The 26,810-nt window shown below is 37.8% G+C and overlaps 1 protein-coding gene across 1 annotated transcript in view; it reads left to right on the plus strand.

Annotated features, from left to right (window-relative positions):
• Positions 1–20,892, plus strand: part of calcr (calcitonin receptor) — a 37,585-nt gene extending 16,693 nt beyond the window's left edge. The window contains exons 14-21 of the mRNA XM_044336645.1: positions 1,250–1,341; positions 4,836–4,962; positions 9,321–9,474; positions 11,850–11,910; positions 12,093–12,159; positions 12,313–12,531; positions 13,220–13,261; positions 17,589–20,892. Of these exons, the coding sequence (XP_044192580.1) occupies positions 1,250–1,341; positions 4,836–4,962; positions 9,321–9,474; positions 11,850–11,910; positions 12,093–12,159; positions 12,313–12,531; positions 13,220–13,261; positions 17,589–17,810 (984 nt within the window). The 3' untranslated portion in view covers positions 17,811–20,892. The remainder of the gene's footprint in view (positions 1–1,249; positions 1,342–4,835; positions 4,963–9,320; positions 9,475–11,849; positions 11,911–12,092; positions 12,160–12,312; positions 12,532–13,219; positions 13,262–17,588) is intronic.
• The last annotated feature ends 5,918 nt before the right edge of the window (positions 20,893–26,810 follow it).

The following is a 26,810-nucleotide window of genomic DNA, read 5'->3' on the forward strand; positions in this document are numbered from 1 at the left end:
CGCTACATCCAGTCCTTTGCACCAAGCAGTTGGAACAGCTGTCCTGGCAAACGTGAGAGAAAGTCTGCTGATCGATCAGAACCAAGCCAGAGATTAGCCACTCCATCTGTTGCCACAGAAACCTGATCTCAGTGGTCCCAGCCTCCCAGCTTCAGGAAACCTCTGAGAACAAACAGCCCCGGCAGAAGCCAGCATGATCCCAAAGAGAAATAAGGCTAAATAAACCTTTCCCGGTTTTCTGCAACTGAGTTGATGGCGACTTTAGTTTATAATCCTTTTTTTATTAAAAAACAATGTAGTTTCACCCTTTATAGAGATTCTGAAACGTTTCTGTTTTTTTTAATCCTAAATCTTCATAATCTCACTTCACTGTTATCCACAACTAAATGTCATTGGTATCCTTCATTCATTTATTAATCATTTGGCTATCCATTAGTTTATTTGCACCAAATCCATGTCATTTATCAGATTGTTTTTCTTAGCGTAAAAAATATATGCATTCCTAAAAGCAAGATGTGGTTTGGGGTCTTTTCTGCAGACTAATGTACCTTTTCATCCTAGGTCTCATTGTCATACTAACATAACATTTTATCTCCGCGCTTGTGTTGGCATGTGGTTTAAAAAGAGAATGCCAAAGGGGAACCACACAAGGATCTGACAATTTTTCAGACTTGGAGATGAAAACAAAGGGAAACATTAAAATGAATACAGAAATTGTCCATTGGAAAGCACCATTGCTGAGCTACTTTGTGTTTCAAATTTGACCTGCTGTTCTCACCAGTGTTATGTGAAAAAACAGTTTCACAGTTCATAAGACAGTTATAATGGACACTTAGTCTAGTTTTCCATTTTTTCTTCCAAATAAGTGGTTTAAAAATAAGTTAAACTGGAACTGGGCAATCACGAATATTTCCAAAATTAAGCTGATACGTAACATATCCAAACAAAGTATATAAGTATTATAAGAGAGCAAAAGTTACAGTTTCTAACTCCCCTGAAATATGTGCCACCTTTAAGAGCAAAATGTAACCTTGATGTCACTTTATTAAATGTCAAGTGACACAAGCTGAATTTTGTGTGCAGAATGAATTTTGTACCATGAAAATGAATCATGCACTTTTGTCACAATTAGCAATTTTGTGCCTTTTGGATCCTTTATTGGGGTTTTTGTATTGGTTCATTCTGATTTTTCCAAGTAGTAATGCAACACATGTTATCTTTATCTTGTTTGTGTGCGTTTTTTTTACAGTCGGCGTACATCCTGTTTTACATGGCAATTGTGGGTCATGCTTTATCTATAGCTTCCCTGCTCATCTCTCTGGCCATCTTCTTCTACTTCAGGTAATGGATTCAATGTGGTGTTCCTGTTTTGCATATAACATTTGAACCATATGAGAATTTAGCTGTAGTTGAGGTTACTGGTTTGGTGATGCACATTATACTGTTAGCAAATATTCAGTATGGTTGTACTATGATGAAAATAGCTGCTACAGTTTGTTATAACGCTGAGATGATTAATCGGTGGGTGTGTTGCCCTCACAGGATCAATCATCTTCACTATCATCGCTGATCTGAAAGGCAGGCACACAGATGGTGTTGGGCTTTCACTAAACCCTCCTCTGGCTATTTCATTACTTATCATGGGCAGCACTTTGCAAAATCTTATTTGCAGTCAGCAAAATCTTCACTCTGCCTCTGTCCTCACCAGCAGCACTTGAGATAGTTTTAACCACTTGCCCCAAAGCCTCACATAAGATTTTTAATGTTGTGTTAATGAGTGTTGACGTTTCAGTAACATTATATAATATAATCAAAAGTGTAGATGTTTTGCTCGGCACAATTGTTTAACATTTTTGTCAAGTTTTAAATAGAACTCTGCTGATGTAAAGCCTGGCACAGTGTTAATGCAAATTTTACAATACATGCCAACATTCACCCACTCACATGCACATTCATATGCTGATGGTAGAGGTTGCAAGGTTGCAACCTGCTCATCAGGACAGATACAGCACTTCCTATCCAAAGTGTCCCACCCACTCACACACATACAATTTGGGGTTCAGTATCTTGCCCAAGGATAATTCACCATGCAGACTGGAGGAGCCACGGATCGAACTAACAACCTACTGATTGGTGGACAACCCACTCTACCTCTTGAGCTATAGCCACCCCAAACTTAATTGTCACCAAATGCTTTACTCAGTTTGATATGTCCACCTAATTTCATGCCAACTTGCTTTTCTTGTGCACAGTTATTTCATGGATATTTAGGATTCAAAACTGGAGAGCTGTGGCATCCAATGAATGCATTGGTGCTTTGCTGTTATTGGAAACATGTGCACCTGAGTGCATTGCTCATTAAGGTTGTTCATCCCAATGTACTGCTTAATCCCAGGGGGATGAAATGCACAATTAATTGAGATACTGCTGTTGAAATTCAATTAGATAAGGCTTCAAAATAATAAAGTGGATAAATTGAAATCTAGAGATGAGGAAGCCTGAGAAAAAATTAGCAGATGGGCAAAAGTCTATTGTTGAAACTTTATCTTACTGTACTGTGGGAGGAAAGGAACTCAATTAGTGTTATTTTTAATGACATGGTAAGATTTATAGTTTTACTCAGACCATGAAGATATATATAAAGAATGCTGAGTAACAAGCCCTGGGGAAAAAAAGTAACCTTATGTTCTGTAACAATATCTGGAAGAGCTTCCTTGTTGGCCCTGTAGTTCTTGAAAGCTGCAGTTGTAAAACTTGACGTGTTGGATGAGCGGTGAAAGGTGTTGACCTCCTAAATGCAGCTGTTATCCAGAACCAATCTTGTAAAAGACCCTCAGTGTGCTGCAAACTTTTATACACACTCATAAATCTAGCGGCTGTGTTTAGGGCAGGTGCATTGTTGCAAATCCCATGACCCGCTGAGAGACAAACTCCTAATTCAACTACACAGAAATTCAGCAGGACATTAACAATTCATAAAGATCAAAGTCCGAACAAATTAACATCTTGATAAAGTAACAAAGTTACAGCTTGGAAAATATTCTTTTTAACCATAACTTACCATATTTATAGCCAAACCACTTAAACTATCGGAGGCCTAATATTGTATCATAAGATCCAGATGTGAGGCTTTACAGTGGTATGTGATGGTGTACAGCTGCACTACTCTGTTATTTACAACGCTACATCATCACTGTCAGGATTCCCAGATAAAAATACTCCCGTTTGCCGTGGAAAAACAGGCAAGCAGTTGGTTGAAGTACATAGTTGATCTCAAGCCGTCAGGACCCGTTGACAGTCAGAACAACGTTTCCATAAGGATTCAGCCTGTGTTTTGACATCCCCTTTTAGATAAAACCCATTGTATATAAGCATTCAGCAGCTCCTCCATTTCCTTTTATGTCCGAAACTGAAGTGAGGCTGTTTGTTTTTCCATTAGAGGTAGTCATGGAGTCCAAATGAGACAGTGAAAATGTGCAGTTGTATATGTTGTTTCGTCCTGGCTTGAAGGAAATGTAGTGCTCTTCCTGTTTTTACATGGGTCTCGGGGGTTTTTTATGACTCAACAAAGACAAAATTGGCCATGAGCGGTAAAAAATATATAACTTCAACTGTAGAGGACATATTTATAGACATCATATCTGGTGCAAGGTTTCATCCAGCTGTAAACATTCTGTGAGCTGCAGTATATTTGATTGCTGCTGCAAAAGTAAAACATTATTGACCCGTTAAAGACAATAAGGCTACTGGATATGAATGACTTTGATTCTAATTGTTGTTTCACTTTGACTGGCAAGCATTTCATAATGCTATTAATTCTGAGTGGCCAGCCGAGGTAACGTAGAAGCAGCCTTAGGACCTATTATACATTATTTAACAGGATTCTAGCTTGTACAATAAAGAGCATTTACAGACAATCCTTCTTTTCTTTTTTTTTTGTTAACCAACCACAAAAAATGAATCTGAGATAAAAAGTCCCAATCATTTGATATTTTAGATCAGACAGATTGTTGCAGCATCCAACAACTTCATTATAGTAATAACCTACCAGTCATCTAAGATACTTTTTGTCAGCTTACTTCATCAGCTATAGCAAGTTTCTGTTTTCTTAAAGCGGATATAACATGCTTTTTGTGACTCTTATTTTTATACTGTTATGATGTTGGATATCTATGTTAAACATAGTCAAAGTTCCAAAACTGAAGGTGAATGTATGTAAATTTCTCCCTGCAATTGAAAAGTCAGGGCTTCAGCCAGCTCTGAACGCTCTGTTTGCAATGTTACCTCTACTTCCTCTGTGTGATGACATCAGATTCTCCACGCATGAACGCAAATGGCCATCTGTTACGTAGCCTTTGTTGCTAAGGTTGTTCCATGGGTTGTTCACATTGTCCACTCGCATATTTTGGATGGGATTCAGACTCAAACATGTACAGTTGTATTTAAGAAGTTTATATTTCAGGGATGAATGAGAGAGAGTAGTGAAATCCTACTACTACTGTTTGTCTAAGTAGCCTCCAGAGCCGCAGCTAACCAATCAGAACAGAGTGGGCTCATTGGGAGGGGAGTGTTAAAGAGACCGGAGCTAAAACGGCCTGTTTCAGAGAGAAGCTTAACTGAGGGGCTGCATAAAGGGCCAGTATTAGATAAATGAGTTTTTTTTAACTGAAATATATACACCTGGAAACATGCATAGTATGTCCCCTTTAAACTTGTGTTTTTATGTCACAAGAGATTTTTGTTGCAATTTAGCTGCTTGTATTTTATGAATGACATTATGTCCATGTATGTCAGCATGCTACAGTATCAATCATGGCTTTTTTTTTTTTACACAGGAGTCTGAGCTGCCAAAGAATCACCCTGCACAAGAACCTCTTCTGCTCCTACGTGCTCAATTCTGCCCTAACCATAATCTACCTCATAGCAGTGGTCAATAATCCTGAAGTTGTGAGCAGAAACCCGGTGAGTTTAACCGCTGTTGAACCACAAATGTTACTGTTTGCATTGTCATATATCCATAGAGGGGATGCAAACTCCTTCCTATAAGACAAAATATCTTCATTTAGGAGAAAAAAAAATCATTTAACAGAATGCTGTCTGAGGAGGAAGATTAGTTCCGCTGTCTTGAAATGAGATACAAATGCATTCACAATTCATGCCAAACCAAGAGAAAATCAAAGGGGGAAAAAATCCAATGCACTTTTTAAAATTCATCTCATATGCAAGGCCAGGAAATTTAAGGGAACTAAATTTAAATGGAGTTGCTCTATATTTAAAATGTTTAAAAGTTTGAAGAACAGATTTTACGTATACAATAATTAGTATTTCATCTCTCTCTATGCCATGTCTTGGCAGTGTTACATGATCAACAGACAGTTTTGTGCTCTCTTCCACATTCTCCTGTCAGAGTTTTGGAGACACACCGAATGCCTTATATGAATTCTTTGAATCTGCGAGGTCTGCTTTGGTAGAGATGATAAATCTGTCTCATAGGAATGCCTCGCTATCAGGACTGAACATAAATCCATGCATGACTTTTCAAAAACCCCTCGTTTTTGGAAATAATATTTTTAAAAAAACTGTTAACATACTACTTGCTGCTTATCAAAAGTTGTTTTCACAGAATTTTTCCAACTCCAAAAAGGATAATATTTTCTTTTCTTTTATGTAGACTTGAATAAAATTAAATACATTCAGCCTCTTGAAGTCAAAGTTAATTAAGAAAAACTCACTAAAGACTTAAGAAATCAAAAACCTTCAACCTTCCAATATGCAAATGCATGAAATGAGCTAAATTTTAAAAATAAAACTTTCAGATGATCTAAGTGCCATAAACAAACAACAAAAACGACAGATAGGATTGTAGAAGTTGGCGCACAGTGCACACAATCCCATTAGCCTCAGCCTGCTTTCAGCTGGAGAATCTCTGGGCAAACAAAGTACTAGAAACATCCAGCAGACAGCAGAGGCTTCGGCTGGGTTTGATTCTGAGTCCTGCTGCTGCTGCTGCTCCTTTTCATGCAGTCACATTCCTCAAATCTGTCTGGCTCATCCTGGCTGCCGTCTTTATTCACATCCCATCTCCAGACGCATCCAAGAAGCAGCCAGGATCACATCATCAGTGTGAGGAAAAATATATATATGTTTGTGCAATGGCTCGCTTTCAAATATCTCCTCTTCGCCATTTGTCAAAACGTTTGTGTTGAATCTGTTACTTTCTGACATGGGACTGTCAAGTTGTGCTAACTCGCTGCAACAAATTGGTCACCGTGGCCCTTGGTTTTCAAGAGGAAGCAGAAAAAGAAATCACACGCACCATTGGTTGGGATTCACGCGTGTCTACTGGGAAACATTCTGAAATTTACTGCTGCCAAAGCGAGACTTACGAGCCTGTTTTCTATGCTGGTGATTTAGGAACGGTGGATTGCGGTGGAGATTTGCTCTCACAGAGAAAACAAGCTCTTTTTATTCTCTCTGGTGTGGTGATACAGAGTCTGACTTTAGCCTGCCAGCAGTGTGGGGGAGTGAATCCCCAAAGTCTATGTCAAACCAGGGAGGAGACTGAAAACATGAGAAACATCTACATGATCTATAGCACCCTGATTTGTAAACCAGAACAGTGTCTGTAACTTTAGACAAACCTCGGTTAGCTGAGATGAAAAGAGTTCTGAATCGGAGAAAACTCTCTGCATATCGATTCGAGTCCATGTCTGTTATATTAGAGATTCCTCAAGTGGAAAGGGACAGGTAGGAAAGTGAGGGAGAGACATATGGCTAAAAGGTTAAAAGTGAGTGATTGTTGTGTGTTTTGAGCTAAGAAGACCCCTGAGAGCAGCACTTAATACCATCGCCAGCATTTTTGAATTATACTGTGGTCGTACGAATGCTCCTTAACTCTGTGAACCAGAAACCACAATGAGAATATTTCAAAATCTCAGACAGTACAAAGGTTTCTTCCTTTTATGTTCTCAATACTGTAATAATGTGTTTCAAGATGAATTCAGTACTTGTTTTTCAGAATAAGGAGTTAGTGGAACTTTAAAGAGATCATTAGACTACCTGTTTAAATAAAGTATTGAAAGTCTCACTGAGATTAAGACCTCTTTAGCATCACAACAAGAGACACAAATTAAACCATTCAAAAGTATTATTTAAAAAATCAGTAAGTAGAACTTTAAAGTCCCTCAGAGAAATGTCTTGAACTACAGTTTATTTTGCTGTTCATTATAGTAGTAAGATGCATAGCACTGAAAACCAGCATTCAGAGTTGGTTGCTGACCTATCCTGGGACTTTGTTGTTCACTTTGAACTCAACTAAGGATGTTAAATATTTCAGGAACTTAGAAAACAAGGCCTTATAAATGAAAACAAAGGCATGCTGATGCCTCCTAAATATCAGTGATACCATCTGACCTTTTCATATAACTCTCAGTGGTGAGTGCAATAGCTGTCATATGTTATAAATCGAATGGCGGAGTGGTTAATAGCATCCAGTGGTTTAAGGGTAGTGCCGGCAGCATGCGCATTCAGGATATCTCAATAACTCAGCATAGATATATTGGATTGTATGATGATTTTCCAGGTTTGCCGGGAGAAACAAGCTCTGTTCCAGTATAAAAATGCAATTAGATTTTATTGTTTTTGAGCAAAATGTGTGATGTGAGCCGACTAACCAAATTCCTAAGTATTTATAGGATGTTCTGTAGGAACATCAAAGTTCTGTGGTCTTGTGAAATGCATACATTTGTCTTTATGGAGTTTAGAACAAGTTTTAAAGTGATGAAAGATGTCTGGAAGTCATCAAAAGCAGACTGTAATCTGAAGAAAGCCTGGTTTTTGGTAGACCAGGTGGTTTACAAGATGATATCATCAGCATAAAAATATAAACTGCAGTGCTCAGCAGTATAATGTATTTGTGTTTATTTTACCACTTAACACTGCAATGTCAATTTTTATGCTGATGATACTAGCTAGTATGCCATCTGGTCTACTGGAGACCAGGCTTTCTTCAGATTACAGTCTACTTTTGATGACTTCCAGGCCATATTAATGTATCTTGTTCTAAAAATATATATATGTAAGTAGTAGCAGGGGGCCTTATATTGATCCTTGTGGGACACTATTATCACCTATTTGGGTTTTTTTTTTGTTTGTTTGTTTTTTTTGTAATACATTATACTACAGTGTGGTTTTGTGCCAAAGTATGAAGAGACATTTATTTTTATTTACTGCATGCAGCCATTATGAGAGTTACAGGATCCATGAAATCCAGATTTCCACTTAAAAATGTGTTTTTCTTTTTGTTACTTCAGTTGGATGTTTGAGCTTCACTGTGTAGAATGATGTATGTGCAGAGTTGGAAACTAAAAGGCTGTTTTCACATTCATCTGCTGAAGAAGTAAAATTTCTCTGTACTGTATTATATTTGCATATAGTTTCTGGTATTTTTTAATGAGGGACAAGGAGTAGATGTAATTTTAAGGATTTATTGAGGTAATTTACCTTTTCTTGTGGAAAAACCATATCAAACACACATTATTTTCCAAAGTAGAGTTTTTTATATAAATATTAAACATGTGTTTAAAGCCAGATTTAAGGTGAGTGAGTACAGAGAAACTTTCCCCTTTCAGTAAGCAGATGAATGTGAAAACACCCTTCAAGTGTTAAAAGAACGGAAACCAAAACACATTCTTGAGTGGAGGGGGGCTTAAATTTTGTGGAGGACTTTTTGAAGAGAGTTCATAACAGTTACATTAACAGAAGCCAGGATGTAGTAGTCATTAGAGGAATTACACCTTATAGCACATCTATAAGCTTCTTGGTAATTACAGACTGTAGTGAGATAAGATTGACATAATAATATGTCATCAAAGCCATCATCTGTTTCAAGAAATTATAATAATGATTCAATCAAAGGAGCAAAATACATAATTAGACATGTTGTCATGCTGTAGTACTGTGCTGGATACATAAATAGAAATTTGCATAGTCCTCTATAAAGTACAAAAAATACACTTACAGGACATGTCTTCTTTTTCCATTTCGCAATTAAAAAGAAATCTAAATACAAAGAGAAATGATAATTTCCATCTTGAGTGATCCTCCAGAGGGGGTAAATGAATAAATCTTCTCTGTCTGGAAAGGATAATACCGCCTAATGATTTCATGATTGAAGAAACATCCCCTTAGATTTTTTTTTTTCTCCTACTGAGCTGATGTCAAGATGTGTAAACTGAATCATCTTAATAGATGTATTTTATACTGAGAGTCAAAACAGACAAAACAAATAACAAATCTCCCTGTTTTGGCTCTCTCTGCAGGTTGGATGTAAGGTATTACACTTCTTCCACATGTACATGCTGGGCTGCAATTATTTCTGGATGCTCTGTGAAGGAATCTACCTGCACACGCTCATCGTGGTGGCTGTGTTTGCAGAGGAGCAGCATCTGCACTGGTACTACCTCCTGGGCTGGGGTGAGTCTGTCTGCATTTGATCAAAACAGCACTTCCTGTGTTGTTTTTATTTCTGCTTACAATTATACATAAGCCTTTTGTTGTGTTTGTTTCATGTTAATTAATTCCGTGTCCCCGGTCCAAAATGACTGCCCCATTACAGCTGATTATAAATCCATAATAATACATATATTATCACCTAATGTTGTGTTAGATCTTTTTATCAACTTAAGTTTTGAAGTTGTTTGTGATATAGGCCTCATTGAACTGAGCTCATACACTCTTTTTGAGTTAAAAAAAAAAGTATAATGTATGCATTATTTTGACTATAACAAATACTCAGATGAAACATATTGTGCTATTTACCACAGACTACTTTGTGTCAAAGTTTAACAAGGACATTTGTTTTGAAACCATTTCAATTTTTTAATTAGTGGCACAAAATAACATCTGTTGTGTTCCTGGTAAAAACTGACCGGTATGATTTTATTGGTTTTATTAGGGCTTAGGACATATTTTATTAGGAAGTATGTAGGCCCAAAACTACACTTGAAAACTTTACCATATTACAAAATGAATGTCTGAACACATTAAAGAACAACTGTAACAATAACAGCATTGTATTTTATAACAGTACATATTCTGTGTTGTCTTCAACTTCTGTCACTTTTTCCTCTAATGCATCTTCATTGTCAGTTTTCTGGCCTCTCTCCTCTCCAGTGTCATGATCAAAGATGTGATCGAGAGTCTCGCATGCAATATATTGTTTGGTTATTGTGCTGCCACAGAAGGAACTGTGAGCAAGGCCTCAAAAAAGCTTTATATACCAGAGCTGTGAGAAAAGCTCTACGTATTATTGAAACAATTTTGCGATTGTTTGTGAAAATTACCAACAGGTGTGGATCTTGTGGCGGGAAGATTGTATTGGGGAAACGTTGCCATGGAAGCCAAGAAGGGGCTTCCATGGCATTTATTAGGGTGTGCGTGTGTGTGTGTGTGTGTCTGTCATAGGTTACTTTCTGGGACAAATTTCAGACTAAAGGACTAGTTAATTGGGGACAGCTTGTCCAATTGGGGCCAAAACCGCGTTTGGGTAAGTGGTTATGGTTAGGGTTAGGGTTAGGTTTAGGCAAGTAGTAGTTGTGGTTATGGTTAGGGTAAGTCTCCAGGAAATTAATGTAAGTCTATGTAATGTCCCAAAAGTGACCTAGGACAACATGTGTATGTGTGTGTGTGTGTGTGTGTGCACGCGCACTCAAGCACACGTTTAAATGTTTGGGGTCTGGGAGACGAAGTGTGTCCATCTGAAGAATGGACATGTGCCTGAACTCAATTTTATACACTAATTGTAGTCTTATCCATTCATTTCTAAAGACCAGTCATTTTTGACCAAGAACACCACAGCAGTACAAAAGTTAAATGAATTACCCAAAATTTAATGAAAATTATCTAAATTTATTTTGTGTGTTCAGATGTCCTGTGTGGACAAAATCATGGAACCTTATGACAATCAGAATAAATGAACTCCAAAAAAAAAACAACCTCCAAAATCGACCAAAACACAACAGGAGGGTTAAAATGATGACTTATTTTTGTCCCCTCTGGACTCATCACAGCTTGAAAACTCACTGAAATGCATTTCAACAAGATGGGACACAATCTAGTAGCAACCATTTACTCGTAACTACCCCATCCATGTGCAGTATGTCAACCTGGACATGCTGACAGCTTTATTAGCCCTCCTGTCGTTTAGTACCGCTCATCTCCTGTTTTTTACCTTGTTCAAAACAGGAATAACGGGTACAGTCTGTCAGACAAGTAGACGATGGAACTAAATGGATGGTCATCGTTCGAAATGAGTGGATAACCTTGAGGCCTGTGTTTGCTGTGTGTGTGTGCGTGTGTGGATGGAGGACAGCCAGTTAGTTAGTCAGGTCCAGCTGTGGCCGATATGCTGCAGGGCTTCATTGGCAACTAAAAATGGACTGTACATGAATTCATGTGTTTATGTCCAGCTGAAAAGTTAAAAGCTAATCTGAGCTCCAGCCTCTTGTGGGATTTTTATAGAGAGGATGTTAAATTAAGACAGCATTGTTACAGGAAATTAACCATGTGGTGTTGGTTGTTTTGGTTGGAAAAATAAAACAAGGACGGGAAATAATAGCTCTGTTAAAGTTGATCCAGTATATTTATGCATTTGGTAAATTTCACATTATACACCACAACGTGATGACACAATGCTATTCGAAAAGTACAAATTTATTTGATAAAGAAGCCTAAGACCAACAAAACAACTGGCAAAGCTAACCGCACTTTTACTGTTGCATAAATGACAAATGGAATTCAGTAAATTCACTCAAGACCTCATATGGCCGTCATCTTTTTCTCTGTCCAAGGCTTTCCTCTAGTGCCTGCATCCATCCACGCCGTGGCAAGGAAAAAGTTTTTTGATGACAAGTGAGTAATGTTCCCGAAACTTGAAAATAAACAGAAGATGTTTACATATGTGCTCGTCTCCATGCGGCAGAGGGTGAGAGTGTGCAGATTCATACACGTGCGTGTGTTTGTTTTTGTACGTGTGTGTCCATGTGTATTTTGGGCGGCAGACAGTACTGACTGATATGTTTTTCCTTCTGTAGCTGTTGGATGAGTGTGGAAACCCATCTGCTCTATGCGGTCCATGGTCCTATAGTGGCAGCTCTGCTTGTAAGTCTGCTTTACAATCCACTGTCTCTGCATAATGTAAAGGAAAAACATATATATAAATATAATAATTAGTATTTTTGAAAGCAATTTTAATTCCTAAAAATAAAAAATCAATTCATTGCGGATGCTCTCTTACTATGTACATTTCTGCAGGTGAATCTCTTCTTCTTACTAAATATTATAAGAGTGTTGGTAACTAAGTTGAGAGACACGCACCGGGCAGAGTCCAACATGTACATGAAGGCCGTGAGAGCCACCCTGATCCTGGTGCCCCTGCTTGGAATACAGTTTGTCATTTTTCCTTGGAGGCCAGAGAACCGGCTGGCTGGGGAGGTGTACGAGTACATCATGCACATACTCATGCACTACCAGGTAGGCACTGAGCTGACTGTTGGGCATGACATTGATCACAGTTCCTATTCCCAAGCACTGCACGAGGTACTTCAAAGGTAGTTCAGCAATGACTCTTCTAAAGCAGAAAATTGCTGCTTCACTGCTCTCTGTGGATTGAAGCATTTTGCAAATCTCTCCACACCCCAATCAATGATGGAGGGAAAAAAATCTGCTAATATTTTAATCAAAAGTAATGCTTTTGTTTTTTGACCCAAATCCTAAGTATGCATGCAAAAATGATCCTTAACCCAGCTCAAATTTGTCAGCGCCCTCTGGCCCTGTCAGACTCAATATTTAGATGTTTGGCACACTTAAAATCTTCCATGTGATGGCTGTGTCTGACTGATATGATTCACTGCTGAATAACCCCTTAAAGAACCAGTTAGGCACTCTCATTAACTTTATTTAGCCACCGGTTAGTCACAGATGCAGTGCATGAATTTTCCAGGTCTGTTCAGTTTATTCATGTACCAGATAGGGATTACATAGCTCCAGCAGATGATCTGCATGTTGTGCTTTCATTTTCAAAAAGCACTCTGTATCCCTGTGCAATTGTACTACCTCAGTGTTAGAAAGTTATTTGTTTCAATTAAATTCCCCCAATTTTGTAAAAATCAAACAAACGATCCCATTTTAATTATGTCTATTTGTTTTGCTTTTTTCAAAGGGTTTGCTGGTGGCAACAATATTCTGCTTCTTCAACGGAGAGGTGAGCACCGTTCACAGTTTCTCTACAGTGTGCTGCTGCCACTCAATGTGTAAAGTTAAAGGAATTTAGAGCTGCAACAATTAGTCGATTAATCAATTAGTTGATTGATAGAAAATTAATCAGCAATTATTTTGATTATCATTTTTTAAGAAAAAAAAGTGAAAATGATCTGGTTCCAGCCTCTCAAATGAATACAATATAATATTTGCCGGTTTCTTTAGCCTTCACCAATTATAAACTGGATTCTTTGGATTCTTGACTGTTGGCTGGGACAAAACTAGAAAATACTAGAACTAATTCTAAAACTAGAAAATAATCGACAGATTAATTGATAATGGAAAAAACCATTAGTTGCAGCCCTAAAGGAATTGTTTGATATTTTGCGGATTATTCAGCTTTTCGCTTTCTTATTACTCAAATAATTCCAAATGGTTAGATGAGACGATTGACACCTTGCTAAAATGTGAGAGTGGTATCAATCTTCTCATATAATTCTCAACAATGAAGGAAATAAGTGTATAATTCCCAAAATGTCAAACCATTCCTTTAAGAATACTGTATCTTTGAAATGTTTCATTATTGGTGTCATGTGTGACAAAATAACATTGTAGTTTTGATACAACAACTGCCCTTTTATAAAGGTCAACCTGCACATGTTACTCTGGGAGCTGTTCAGTCATAGAGCAATAAAACTGCTCATTGCTTGTGACATTAGACTTCAAACTCCATCAGGCAAAACATTTTGATATTTTGTTTTTCAGGTCAGATATCTGACATCTTACCTCTGTACCTGACAGCATATCAGGAAATCACCCATGAATGTCAAACACAGACTCAAAGTTGGGTTGAAATACTTGAGTAAAATATAGTTGTAAACTTTATCAGAGATGCCTCACTTGTCATCAGATCCAATTGTAACAGGCTATAAAGCATTGTGCTGCATGTCTCTTCTGAGACCCATCTAGGGCTGCAGAAGTAAAAGCTGAAGGGTCATGTCAGGTGAAGAGTAAGACACAGTTTATAAATGCCTGTGTAGTTTCCAAGCTCAGCTGGAAATGGACTCTCCTTTCAAGTCCTCCTGTCAGCTTTTCTAAGTCTGTCTGCAGCTGTCTGAGTGAGAGCATCTTTAACTTGGTTCAAACACTTCTCCAAACGAATGAGTTAGATTTCCATTAAAACCCAGATCTGGGGTTAATGGTGTTGTGGAGACCTTTCAGCTCAACAGAGTCATTTTGTGACAGATGCTTTCAAGCTCAAGGTCTCTGCAAAACAAAGCAAACTCAATATGTGTTGTAAGCTTGAATTAGACACTTTTCACAGGTCATTACTCTCCATGGTAGTGTGAATAGTACAGACAGATTAGGTAATTATGGAGAAGTCTTTCAGGATGTGTTTAAAATTAATATGCTTTTGTAATATTTCTGGAGTAAAATTAAGTAAAAAATGTGCTGTGAAATATTCGGTGATCCACAGAGACGATGAGGTTGTGAGTGATTTTCTTTGCATGAGAAGAAAACAGGACAGAGGTGCATTGACTGAGAGAGGAGCAGATTTAAATACTCAGCATGAGGTGTCTGGCACAGAGAAACTGGCAACCTACTGTGGAGTTATGTTTTATACATTCATCCCTGAAAAATAGGTCAGGTATTAGCTCATCCATGAGCAAGCGGGACAACAAAAGCATCTTCATAAACGATGCAAATACTGTGCAGAATATAAAAAATGTGTAAAGCATACTGCATGTCTAAAGGTCAGCACTTTCTGAGCGATACAGTAAACTAACACAATAACTGACACGAGGGAATGGGGCAGGGGGTTTGTTTGCTTCACCAGCATAATGACCAATTCAGTCGTGTTAATCAGGGCACAGGATTCTGGGGCTGGGTTCAATTTTGTTTTTTGATTGCGAGGCCAAACTGCACAGACCTGCCTTGTTTCTTCAATGGCTCCATTGTGAAGTTAGGTCAGTGAGACGAACAGCTTTCCTGCTGCATTTGTGACATTAAGCAAGGCGTTCTAGAGGGGAGCTGTAAACCCCGGTCACTCTTTTGTCTCATTATAACAATTAGTGTCATAATTTACATCATTAGATCAGTGTGTGTTAATTTACCCTCAGTAATTACAGTGGTATTTGGGTGTTACAGAATAAAGTAATTAACATTGCACTGTTGGAGTTGTTCTGTATCTAGGACTTCAATTCATGCTCCAGTTCTTGTTCATTCATATACATAGTCAGTCAACACTTAAGCTAAATTGATAAGTTGTTTAAAAGAATATGAGTCAACAACATTTTTGATAATCAATTATTGACCAAGGAAAAATGTATCACATATCACTGTAAATTTAATCTCTGGGTTTTGAACTGTTAAAAAAAGTCATTTGAGAATGTTACCTTGTGCTCTGGGAAATTGTGATGCTGACCTTTATGACACGGACTAAACAAGAGATTCATTGCAAACCCAGTCAGCCCTACATCCATCCAACAACAGCAACAAAACAATGGCTTCTATTGGCTGATTAACCTGCTGATGTCCACAGGACCAAAAAGAAGCCATGGGTCCAAATTAAGTCCCTCCCAAACACACATTTGCACCAAAACCAAACAGTATTTATATATTGTATAGATGCCATAAAGCATTATATCAACTAAAAGATTAAAACTACACAAACTACACAAGGTCCATTTATATGAGAGGGACTCAAGACTGGGTAAAACTCTTTACCATTTCAGTCTTTTAGTGTTCTTTAGTGCAAAATGTATTACCAAACACATTTGTAACTAATCAAATGACCGCAAAGTAAGTACACAGACAACCATAAAGAATTTCTTTGTTGGTATTAATGTACCTGATTCTCCTTTGTGATATAGGAGACAAACTGTAAGAAAAGGCTGCAGGTTCAAACATGTCTTCACTAAAAAGATGTTGGTTATTGCTAATATCTGTATGTAAACCATTTGCTGATCACATTAGGGACTAAACCGTGAGATTATGAAGGGTCACTTACAGTAAGTCATCATCATGATAATGGATTTTGTGATGGTACGATGCAGATTTGGTTTGCTTACTTATTAATAGGTTTACAATGTCAAATGGAGGCAACATAATAATGATTGTGGACATCCCTGCTGAGTTCCTCTATGACATGAAAATGCTTTTGACATCTGTTGTGTGTGTAATTACACATAGTGTACTGGTAACTTTAGCTCTGTCTTGCTCTGTATTGGAAGTACTGGAAGTTAATATACATTTGCCAAGCAGTCCTCATTCAAAAATGTAACAATTATCATGTAACCTCGTGTTAAAAGTGAAAAATACTGTCTTCAACATGGATCATCTGCTTGAGATGCTGACTTTTTGCCTGGTGCTTAAGCCTCAGTCTTTTAGTACAATGTCATGTATAGTATGTAGCCATCAAGTGCATATTGAAGATCCTTTAACACTGTTTTTTTTTTTAAACGAGTCAGCTGGAAACACTAAAAAGATCAACCAGAAACAGCATTTTCAACCAACTCATACAGATAACGATATCTTAATTGGCTAGCTAGTCACTGTTAATTGTAAACCATATATGTGCCGTGTGAGAATGAAAATCTTGACAGGCGTAGCAAGGGTAACTACACAGGGAGTGGGGCTCAGTGAACAGATGATCAGAACTGAGTTACGTGTATGCACAAAATCACAATTAAGAGAAGTAAAATTCATGTAGCCTTTTTTTTCCATGATGATATTGCCAGTTGTGCAAATATACCCAAAAAGAATGCCTGTGCGTACATACCATGATACCTTCAGAGGGCTGTGAGTGTTTAATCAGCTGAGGGGAAAATCCATTACACCCCACAAGCAACTGTGGATGACAGATGTAGGGGAGGATTCATATGTAATTATGGTAAAACCTTTAACGTATAGCACAATACAGATTGTAGCTTCCTTCGCCCACAGAACATGATGATCCACAACTTGGCTGCATTTCCACTTTGGTGTTCACATTTCCAAACTGGCATCTGTTAATGATTTTGAAATTGGAATGATCTACATTATGCTGCAGCAATTACGTTTGCATCAGTTACAGTAAGATCACCGTTGGATTAATATTATCACAAAGTGGTATTTACACAGGCTCTGCCTTACTCACATTGCACCGTAATCTCACATTGATTTGTATGTAAATTTGGACGTCTGGTAGAATAATTTAGTGGTCAAAGTTTAAATGAGAAGCAAAACAGAACACGGTTTTTCGGGAAATGTGGTTTTGATGAGCACTAACTAAAACTCTAAAATCAGAACTGAAACCAAGTAAAATGCCAACCATCTCTTCTTATGTCTAGGTGCAGGCAGCTCTGAAGAGACAGTGGATGCAGTATAAGACTCAGTGGGGCCAGAGACGAAAGGACCACTGTTCAATGCGCTCCACCTCCTACACAGCCACCTCCATCACAGAGGTGCCCGCCTTCATGTACCACCATGACTGCAACAGCGAACACTTGAACGGGCGCCAAACAGAGGACCCTGAACTAGTGGCACTAAAATCAGGAGATACATACCCCTGAGCCCTTGAGTCACACCGAGGATCATGAGTGTTGCAGTGGGAACAGCCTAAAAAGAGCAACAGAGATGTACAGTAAGAAAAGAAAACACATTCGCTTTTCCCGCCACATCTCAGTGATTAAATCTCATGAGGCTAATGCTGGTTTGTTTAGCCCAGGACGATAATACGGGTCTGGAAATCAAAAACTCATTGAGACGGAGATGGATTAGCTACAAGGCTGACACTTCATATTACTTTACATTGCTGCTGCGGCTGCTTTTTGAGAACTTGATGTTGAGAGCTGCTTCTGACATGAGTCACTTCCTTAAGCTGCTAAACTGTGGAAGTGCCGTTCACAGTGACGGAGCCTCGTGATGGCGTGGAGACGGAAATAAGCGTGACTGTGATGACAGCAGAGGTGTTTTCTGTATGAGAAGATGTGATGGTGACGATGTTACCTTCATGAGTGACATGATGTTGACATGACGAATAATTATGTGTGATAATGATGATCATCAAGGTGAAGAAGAAGAACCAATCCTTCCTAACCTCACCGATACCGAAGGGTACTATACTGTATGTTGGTCACAGCTATGAAGAGGTGTCCAGCTGAGCACAGATGCGGTGCCCTGAAGCAACACACACACACACACACACACACACACACACACACACACACACACTCAGCCAACATCAGCCAACCTGATCGTATGTGCCATGAGAGAGGTCAAGTTTTAAAAGATCCTCTGTGCTTGAAGCTCTGGAATTGTGTACATAATGTATGTCCACCATGTTTCATTTGAAAGAAAAAAGTGTTTAAATGTTTTAAAAAGTTTTTATTTTTGTTTTCTATTAATATTTTATTCTTGCCAATTCCTAAGTATGTGCTAAGTGTCTGTCCTGTGATGCTGCACTCCAGACTGCTTTGTTGTTTTGCAGTTACTGTATTTGTGCCAATGCTGAACATCACAGGGCTGTGAAGCAAAAAGAAGCTAAATGCAAACACGAAAAAAAAACATATGAATAAAAAAAAAAAAAAGTTTATTTTGAGTTGGAACAGCCAGAGTTGTTTCACTGTGTATGAGTTAAATATCAGTTGTGCCAATGATTATGACAAAGAAGCAGCTTGTCTTAAAGCTGCAATATCTGATGTTATTCACAGTCATCCTTGCTCATGACGCCTTTATCTATCTTCTGTTTTTAAAAGATATTCTACACTCCATGCATATTTATTCATGCATTTTGTAGCCTTTGGTATGAATAAGCATTTAGGGCAAAGGAACGACTCGCTAAAGATGACAAGACGGGACGATCACATCCACACTGTATGCACACATTCAAATTCATATCTTAAAGGACATAGACAACAAACACAAATAATCTACTTATTGTCCTAAACATACACACATTCATATTGCTCTATTGACATTTTGTTGTTGCTTTATTATAATTTTGCCATAGGAATTTGAGTCTTGAAGTTCAAGGTCCACATAAACAATGCACCAGACTGAATTTACTTTGCATCAGAGGCCAACATTTTGTAACTTGGATGAATGATGCATTTTGCATTTACCTGTCAAAGTTACTAGAAAGCCCATTAAACTCCTATTATGTTTTGCAGAAACTGAGAGTGCATCAGCAGGAGTTTAAATTCAGCCAGTGATTGGTCAAAAAGTAAACTAACTCTGAAAAACATTTATTATCCTAGAACATGTAGCCAATACTAATAGAGCCTCAAGCAGGTTTAAATAACTGTGATTTATTTGTTGACCACATAAAAGAAAATTGCCACACCGTGAAGTAAAAGGGGAAAGAGCTTCTTAAAATAACTCTCAAAGTCCTTGCTAAACCTCATTTGGCCATCTGTGATAGTGTTTTGACTTTTATTTACGGACTCACTACACATTTTCTGTCTACATTGGTGCTACTGTTTCACTGTGGTCATCATAAAGCATATGTGATGATTTTTAGGTTTTCTCGTCATTGTCAACTGGAATAACTGTTTGGGTTTCTGTGAGATGTATGAGACACCAGAGAGTTATAATGAGGTACAGTTGAAAATGCACATTGCCATGGACCTATAGAGTGGAAGATTAGATGAAATTTGCACATTTAACCACACAGAATAAGGCTCTGAAGTTGGTCTTTACAGTAATGATGCACATTGTAATAATTGACTTATTATAACCAGTAATATAAAATCAAATTTAAATAATTAGTATAATTAAAGATATGTTGTGAACATGTGCTTTCTGTTATAGAAATAAAACCAGATAAATAGGATCATACTCAAAAATTACATTCAAATATATAATGGAGGTTTATCTAGAAGAAGAGGAAATTCGGACACTCAGCACAGCGAGTTAATAACATTTATTGATAAGATGATTAGTCTAATCAGGTCACCAAAATCAAGTCATATCAATCAAGTCATCAAACACTGTTACAGGTGCAACTCTTGGTCTGTATCTTTACTAGCTATAAAGTTGCAGTTTAGCCAACAGCAAATACACGAGCCACATAAGCTGAAAGCTTGTTTTGCTTCACTAATTTTGTTATTAAAATATTATTTGACCTATTGCAATACTCCATTTCAATTACTCTTTTTTGTTGTTGTTGTTGTTGTTGTCGTTGCTAGCAAGCTGTAGGAAAGAAACAGAGAGTGACAATCAATGTGAGAGAATGACATCATCATCCTATGATGCTAAAGTAGGTTACTGCTACACATGTTCTCATGTGTAATCCTAAGGTATATTATTTATTTTAGTATGAAATTTCATCTTTAAAATGATGTTTGTCTTGGATATGGTGCACACTGTAAGTCATATTATTGATATTTTGGTTCGGGGAAGACAGATTCTGTATATTTTGTATGTTCATGCCCATGTAAATACAAGCAGACACTGTGTATATAATAGATTTTTGCACTGTGAAATACTCTGACAGCTATTTTTGTTACATTCCTGTCATTCATTTTTGGCTCATGTTTGTCTTTTTCTCTCTCTCAGCTCGGACTGGCATCATCTCAAAGCTGATAAAAAAAGCATTTTGTAAAAGCCAAATTGATTGGTGTTTTTCTTTTCCTATTAAAAAAAGCTGCTTAGCACAAGGATACAGACATAAAAGGTTATTGGCTGTTGCCCTTTATTTCCAGAGCTAATAGCAATCAGAGAAACAAGCTGCAACATGTTTTTGCAAAGGAGAAAAATAGATTGAAGGAGTCAGATAAAAATGGCCAATTTGCAGCACTTATGATTTGATGATGAGGTATTTTTCATTGTGTAGTTTATAAACGATTTAATGAGATTATCGACTCTAAAGTAAAAGGAATCTGAGTTATTTTTCCAACCACACCGGCACAAACATTTCTGCAACAATCTCTGATGATTCAGCAGCATTTTCCCCACCAACACTATTCTTGTCAATGTTTTAGGGTTGAGAGATTTTGTATAATGAGTGTGCAGGGAAAACAAAGGCAGTCTTACTCCATTTAGTGTCTTGCTTTGTGATCCCTCAGGCTTTGGCAGTGCCATGCAGCCCCTTTTATTCTAAAGGTTCAGCTCAAATCACATACTGTACCAGCGCCTGATGTGTGTAACAGGAAAGAATCGACGGACACAATTTGTCTCAGAGATGGATGGCTGTTCACACCCTACAACAAATTAAGGTTGTTATCGCACTAACAAGGCTGAGTTCTCCCCTTTATGTGAATATTTTTAGCCTTGCTAAAGGAGCTGCTATATAATATGCAATTTCAGGCTCTACTGCATCCTAATGGTACAGCCAAGAGAAGATGTACTGTCCTCCATATTTACAGGCCTTCTATGAGATAATAATATAATGATGAAGTTGGACGTGCATAGATCCATTTCGTTATTCTTCTGATAAATATTGTCCCTTCCCATCAGCATAACACCAAATTCATCAAATGGAAACTTTAAATGAAAATTTCAATGCACTCTACAATCATATGCAAACTATATTGCATATGCAGGCAGAGATGGAGGATTTATGCAATAATCAGGATACAATGAGGGTGAAATCTCCATAATTGTCATAGACCCTCCCGTCATCTGCTTTTCTTCTGTTGATTGAATGGAACAATACTGCAGAAAGTTTGAGGAAGATGGTGTGAATTGCTTTGAACAAACTCTATCCTGGGAACATGTTATCCTGTGAAACTTCAGGAAAATGTCAGCGGCTGGCTATTTCTGGCATTTGGGAACGTTCCCTGCCAGCGACAATCTCACAGTACACCGGACCAATCCAAAAATGTGTCATGTGCTCCGACATCGGCAGTAAAAGTCTGTTTGTGTGTGGTTTTACTCAGCAGTGTTAAAACAAAAGATGACAGTGGTCCATTTCTACTTCTTCCTCTTTGTGTTAAAAATAGTTCAAGGGCACCTTCCCTTAAAAACACACCAGAAACTGTTATCTGTTTCACCCTTTTTTTCACAGTCTTCCTTCCCACTTCCAATGTCAGGCCTAATAACCGCTAGTTGCTAAAAAGCTGACCACAACGGTACAAAAAAAAGAGTGACATGGGGACAAGGACAAATGTAATGCATGTAAGGAAAGGATTCAGTATTATTAGAAACCTTAATACCAAAACAAATACAATAGAAAATGAATGGGGGTGAACCTTGCATTGTGCTACCTTAAGTGGGTTTTTACCATGACTTCAATTTCTACTACAGTGGCCAATACTTGACCCTAATTCTTGTATAAGACTTTAAAAAATACATACAAAATAGCAGCTTTGCAAATATAACCAGATTATATAACCAGATTAAGAGTCTACAACCACACTAGCAGGTCTGTGAGGTTATAGCCAGCAGCGCTTTGAGCTAAATTCTTAAAGTAGCCAGCATGGCTCACAATGACAATGCTTATCTTCAGCAGGAATAATGTTTAAAATGTTCACCATCTTAGATTGAGATTAGATGTTTTTATGCTAACATTTGTGCTAAATTTATCTATCTTTTCAATGCTTGTTGTGACATTTCATTCAAAACCACAAATGTCTGCTGCACTAGAGGAAAATTCCGGGGATCACCAAGAGAGAAATGTCCAGTCACGTGTACATGACTGCGACACAGGAATTTAGAACAAAATACTCACGTGTCTTTCAGGTGTCGTTACTCTTGCTATTTCTATGTGTCTCAACAGACATATGCTATGAGACCCAGTTGCTGGATCAAAAAGGTTTGTGTGGGTATGTGCAATATAGTTTCATGCTGTGTATGAATGTGTGCATGCATACTGTACGCCTGCATTTGTGTGTGCCAGCTATAGTATGTTGTGCATAAAGTGAGAGGAAGGATGCTCAATTGCCTCAAAGAAAATAAATCAAAGTGTCAAAATCTCTTCTCATTCAGCGACTAATCTGCAGCATCGTCTCTATCTGCTCATGAGAGATAGGACGTCTGAGTTGTGATGAGATTTAACACAAATGGCTGCAATCAGACATTATAAATTGCAACACTTTTACAGCCGGGTGGAGCACTTCATGAACAAATGGAAGAATACAAAAAGAAAACTTTTCATGATAATTTCACAGGAGGAAAAAAAAAATGCTTTTACACTCATTAGTTCATGATTGGCGCATCATCCCCAGAAGTATTAACTCACTAATTTCACTGAGACCATCATGTCATCTGCTCTCTGTTTTCAACATGATGTGCTTACAGCACTATTCCACATTTTAAAGGCCAAGTCAATTTATTCACAAAGCCCAGAACAATCAAGATTTTTATTGGATTTTTAAATTGCACTTGATGGTGTTTGCCTCTTCAGGAAATTAGCATCCCCCAGAAGTCTACAGAGAGAGGAGTAGAGATTACCTAATGAAATAACTCCTCCTTCAGGATTACAATGCAGAATTCATAAATTATAATCTTAAATGAGCTTTGTGTTTTCAAATCCTTTGATGTGTTATTTGAAGACAATGCTCTCTGCGTGATAATTATCTAAGCCCTCTCTTGATTTAAACCCCTTTGATATTAAGAACATAAGTGCCACAGCAATGCCCTCAAGCAGATCACTGATCCACTTGTGTAACAATGTTTACTGCCATATTCATCTAAGTGTCTTATTTTATAGTGAAGCAGGGGAATGAGTTCTGGTTGCTGCAATTTGTTCTGGTAGCCATAATTTGTAATGTTGCAAACATGAAAAAGAGGGGAAGACAGACACAGAGAACATTGGTAAGTAAAATTATATTTTTCTAACCTTCCAGGAATGAGAGCAGCAAAGATTCATCTGTAAGTGCTGAAGGCTACTCCACAGTGTGTCACGCCACTCGACTTAAGAGACACAACACAGCTTCTTACCTCACTAAATAACTGAGTCATGCTGCCTTAAAAGAAACCCTGAAAGGCACCAGTGGATATCTGCTCAATCATAGTAGAAGTACAACATGACCTGATGGCATGAAGTTGATATTGCCTCCTGGGTGCATCAAACAACATCAAAAGAAGACTTCCCTTAACATCTTGTTTGTCATAAATGCAGGGGTGAGCCTGTCAGTCTGCCAAGGGCTTATAATACATCTTAGAAGATAACTGCCTCAGTCATGTCTTTCTAATAGCACTTGTTCCCTCATTATACACTAATGAGATTTGTGAGGCAAATTATTAATTATCAGGGCCCTTGATAGAGTACATGCTGTGACGGTGGAGAGGCTTTCCATGAAACAACAATTTGTTGCTGCCCTTCTCTTCATTTGGTGCTTAAACTCACATCTTGTTTGAAAGCATGGCTGTGTGTGTGTGTGTGTGTGTTTTTTTTCCCTGACAAATATTTTAGCACTTTTGACAGCAAAATTGCAATTATTCACATTGTCAAAATAATTGCACAGAAACAAACAATCCAATTTTATAGATCCTTGGGAGGCACAACACACTTCAGTACGCTTTAACTTGTCTGTCTGCTTGTATATCAGTAGTGTAAAACAATTTAACAAATGTATTCTTTGGTCAAAGTCTGATTCATGCACATAGCTATTTCTCTCTATCCACAAATGGTCAGTCTTAAAATGCAGGAGGTATTACTCAGTGATGTGGAATGCTTGAAACATTCGGTGTACATTTAGACAAATCAGGAACACAGATTATTTTTTACTGGAGAGTAAGGAGGAGCACACAAAGAATCTTCAAGCATTGAGAACAATTTGATGTAGATTCAAACTGAAGGACATTGTTAACTTTAATCAGACCTCCTGTTGAGTGTATCAAATACCAAAAAGGTCATTTTCCCCTGAGACCAAGTCGTCAACCAAGTTCTATCACAACTATGGTTGATTGAGGCTACATCATACAACAGGGTGTAACATTTTAGCTTGAATATCCTGCTGGAACTGTGCAGGGAAAAGTTCACCAGGCTGTTGTTTCAGTCAGTGTACAAAAACCCCTGATCCCTTGCGGCTAGCATGCAAGTATCCATTACCCCTGAGCCGCAAATTTCAACATCTACTTTGCAGAAATACGGATACGCATCAGTGTCGTAATTCTTTGACACACAGAGATTATGGTGACATGGCCGAAAAACCAAAAGTGTTTAAAGTTAAGGGACCACAGAGCCTCGTTAAATGCTGGGTTAACAGCCAATGTTTCCCTTCCTTCCAGGCTGTGCACTCGGCTTTTTCATGGTACTCAAACCATTTTATGAGGGGTCCCGGCACAGCAGGAGCAGAACTAACTTATTTCTGTTTTATTATCCCTGCAGTGTGAATTTATTTAAGCGAGGTTTGAAGAGATACAGCTTTGAGAGGAGTGTGCAAAGACGAGACAGGCAGTTGATATTCTTACAAATATTGTATTCTTTTGTTACATGTGAAACTGAGCATAAGCGAAAAAGTAGTCACTCAGCACTTTTCAAAACCTGGGTTACAAATGAAAGAATTTAAGTGCAGCCTAGTTGCTTTCACACTACTTTCCTCTTTAAAGAGCAACTTCAAGGGTAGGTTCGGATTATTGATTATCATGTCTGTTTTAAAGTCACAGAGAACCAGACATTAGCGCGTCTTAAGAGGCCAGTATACTCAGTCAGAACTGCTTGACAGACAGTCCACTTGCTTCCAAAACCTCCTCCCCCACACATTTCTGACATTGGATTGGGGGGGCTGTGTGGACCCATTTCTGTAACTTTCCGAAACTGACGATTTGACATTGACATCTCTCCTTTTTCACCCACGTCACGCTGTGCGAAGGTGAAAAAGGAGCCAGAGTTTTAAGGGTTGTTCTACCTAATTGGTGCCATTTGCATGTTGTAACTTTTCAAAATTAAACTTCATTCTTTATGTTTTTTCAGCACTGTATCTAATAACACACGTTTATTGAAAACTATTTTAACTATTAACTATTGAAAATATGTAATGGTAATAATTTCATTAATTTTTTATAAGGTTTCTAAATGGAAGATGGATGCATTTTTCTCATTCCTGTTAACTGTAAAACTCTTACAACTGTTTAAATATCAATTAAAAGTCATGCCAACTGCTATAATTTCTTTGTTATCTAATTACTAAAGTGAGTATTTTAAAGAAATAATTGGTTACATGCTGAAAAAAAAAAATCTGTATCTGTATATCTATATTTTTTGAAACACAAAGCCAATTTTTATTTTTAAGGGAGAACCCAGCCTCAAGTTGATCAAAAATCTATCCTGTGATTTATCAAACAATTGTTTAAATGGTAGGCCGAACATAATTGAAAAATAAGTGGTTTATTATATATATATATATATATATATATATATATATATATATATGCATATATATAAAGAAACAAGTAACAGGAATGAACATTGGGTATGGAGTATGAGGAATGAGCACCGACTAATAGGAATGAGTGCTTGTGTGTGTGAGAACAACTGGATGTCACAGAATTTCCTTCAGTTAAACAAAGATAAAATAGAGGTCATTATATTTGCCAAAAAAGATCTTACGCTGTGTCTAGACTGCAAGTGTAGCGTGAGCAGCACGTCAGCAGAGCAGCAGCAGCAGCAGCAGCAGGAACTCCGT

The sequence above is a fragment of the Thunnus albacares genome, chromosome 19 (genome assembly GCF_914725855.1).
Source record: "Thunnus albacares chromosome 19, fThuAlb1.1, whole genome shotgun sequence".
NCBI classification, from domain to species: domain Eukaryota; kingdom Metazoa; phylum Chordata; class Actinopteri; order Scombriformes; family Scombridae; genus Thunnus; species Thunnus albacares.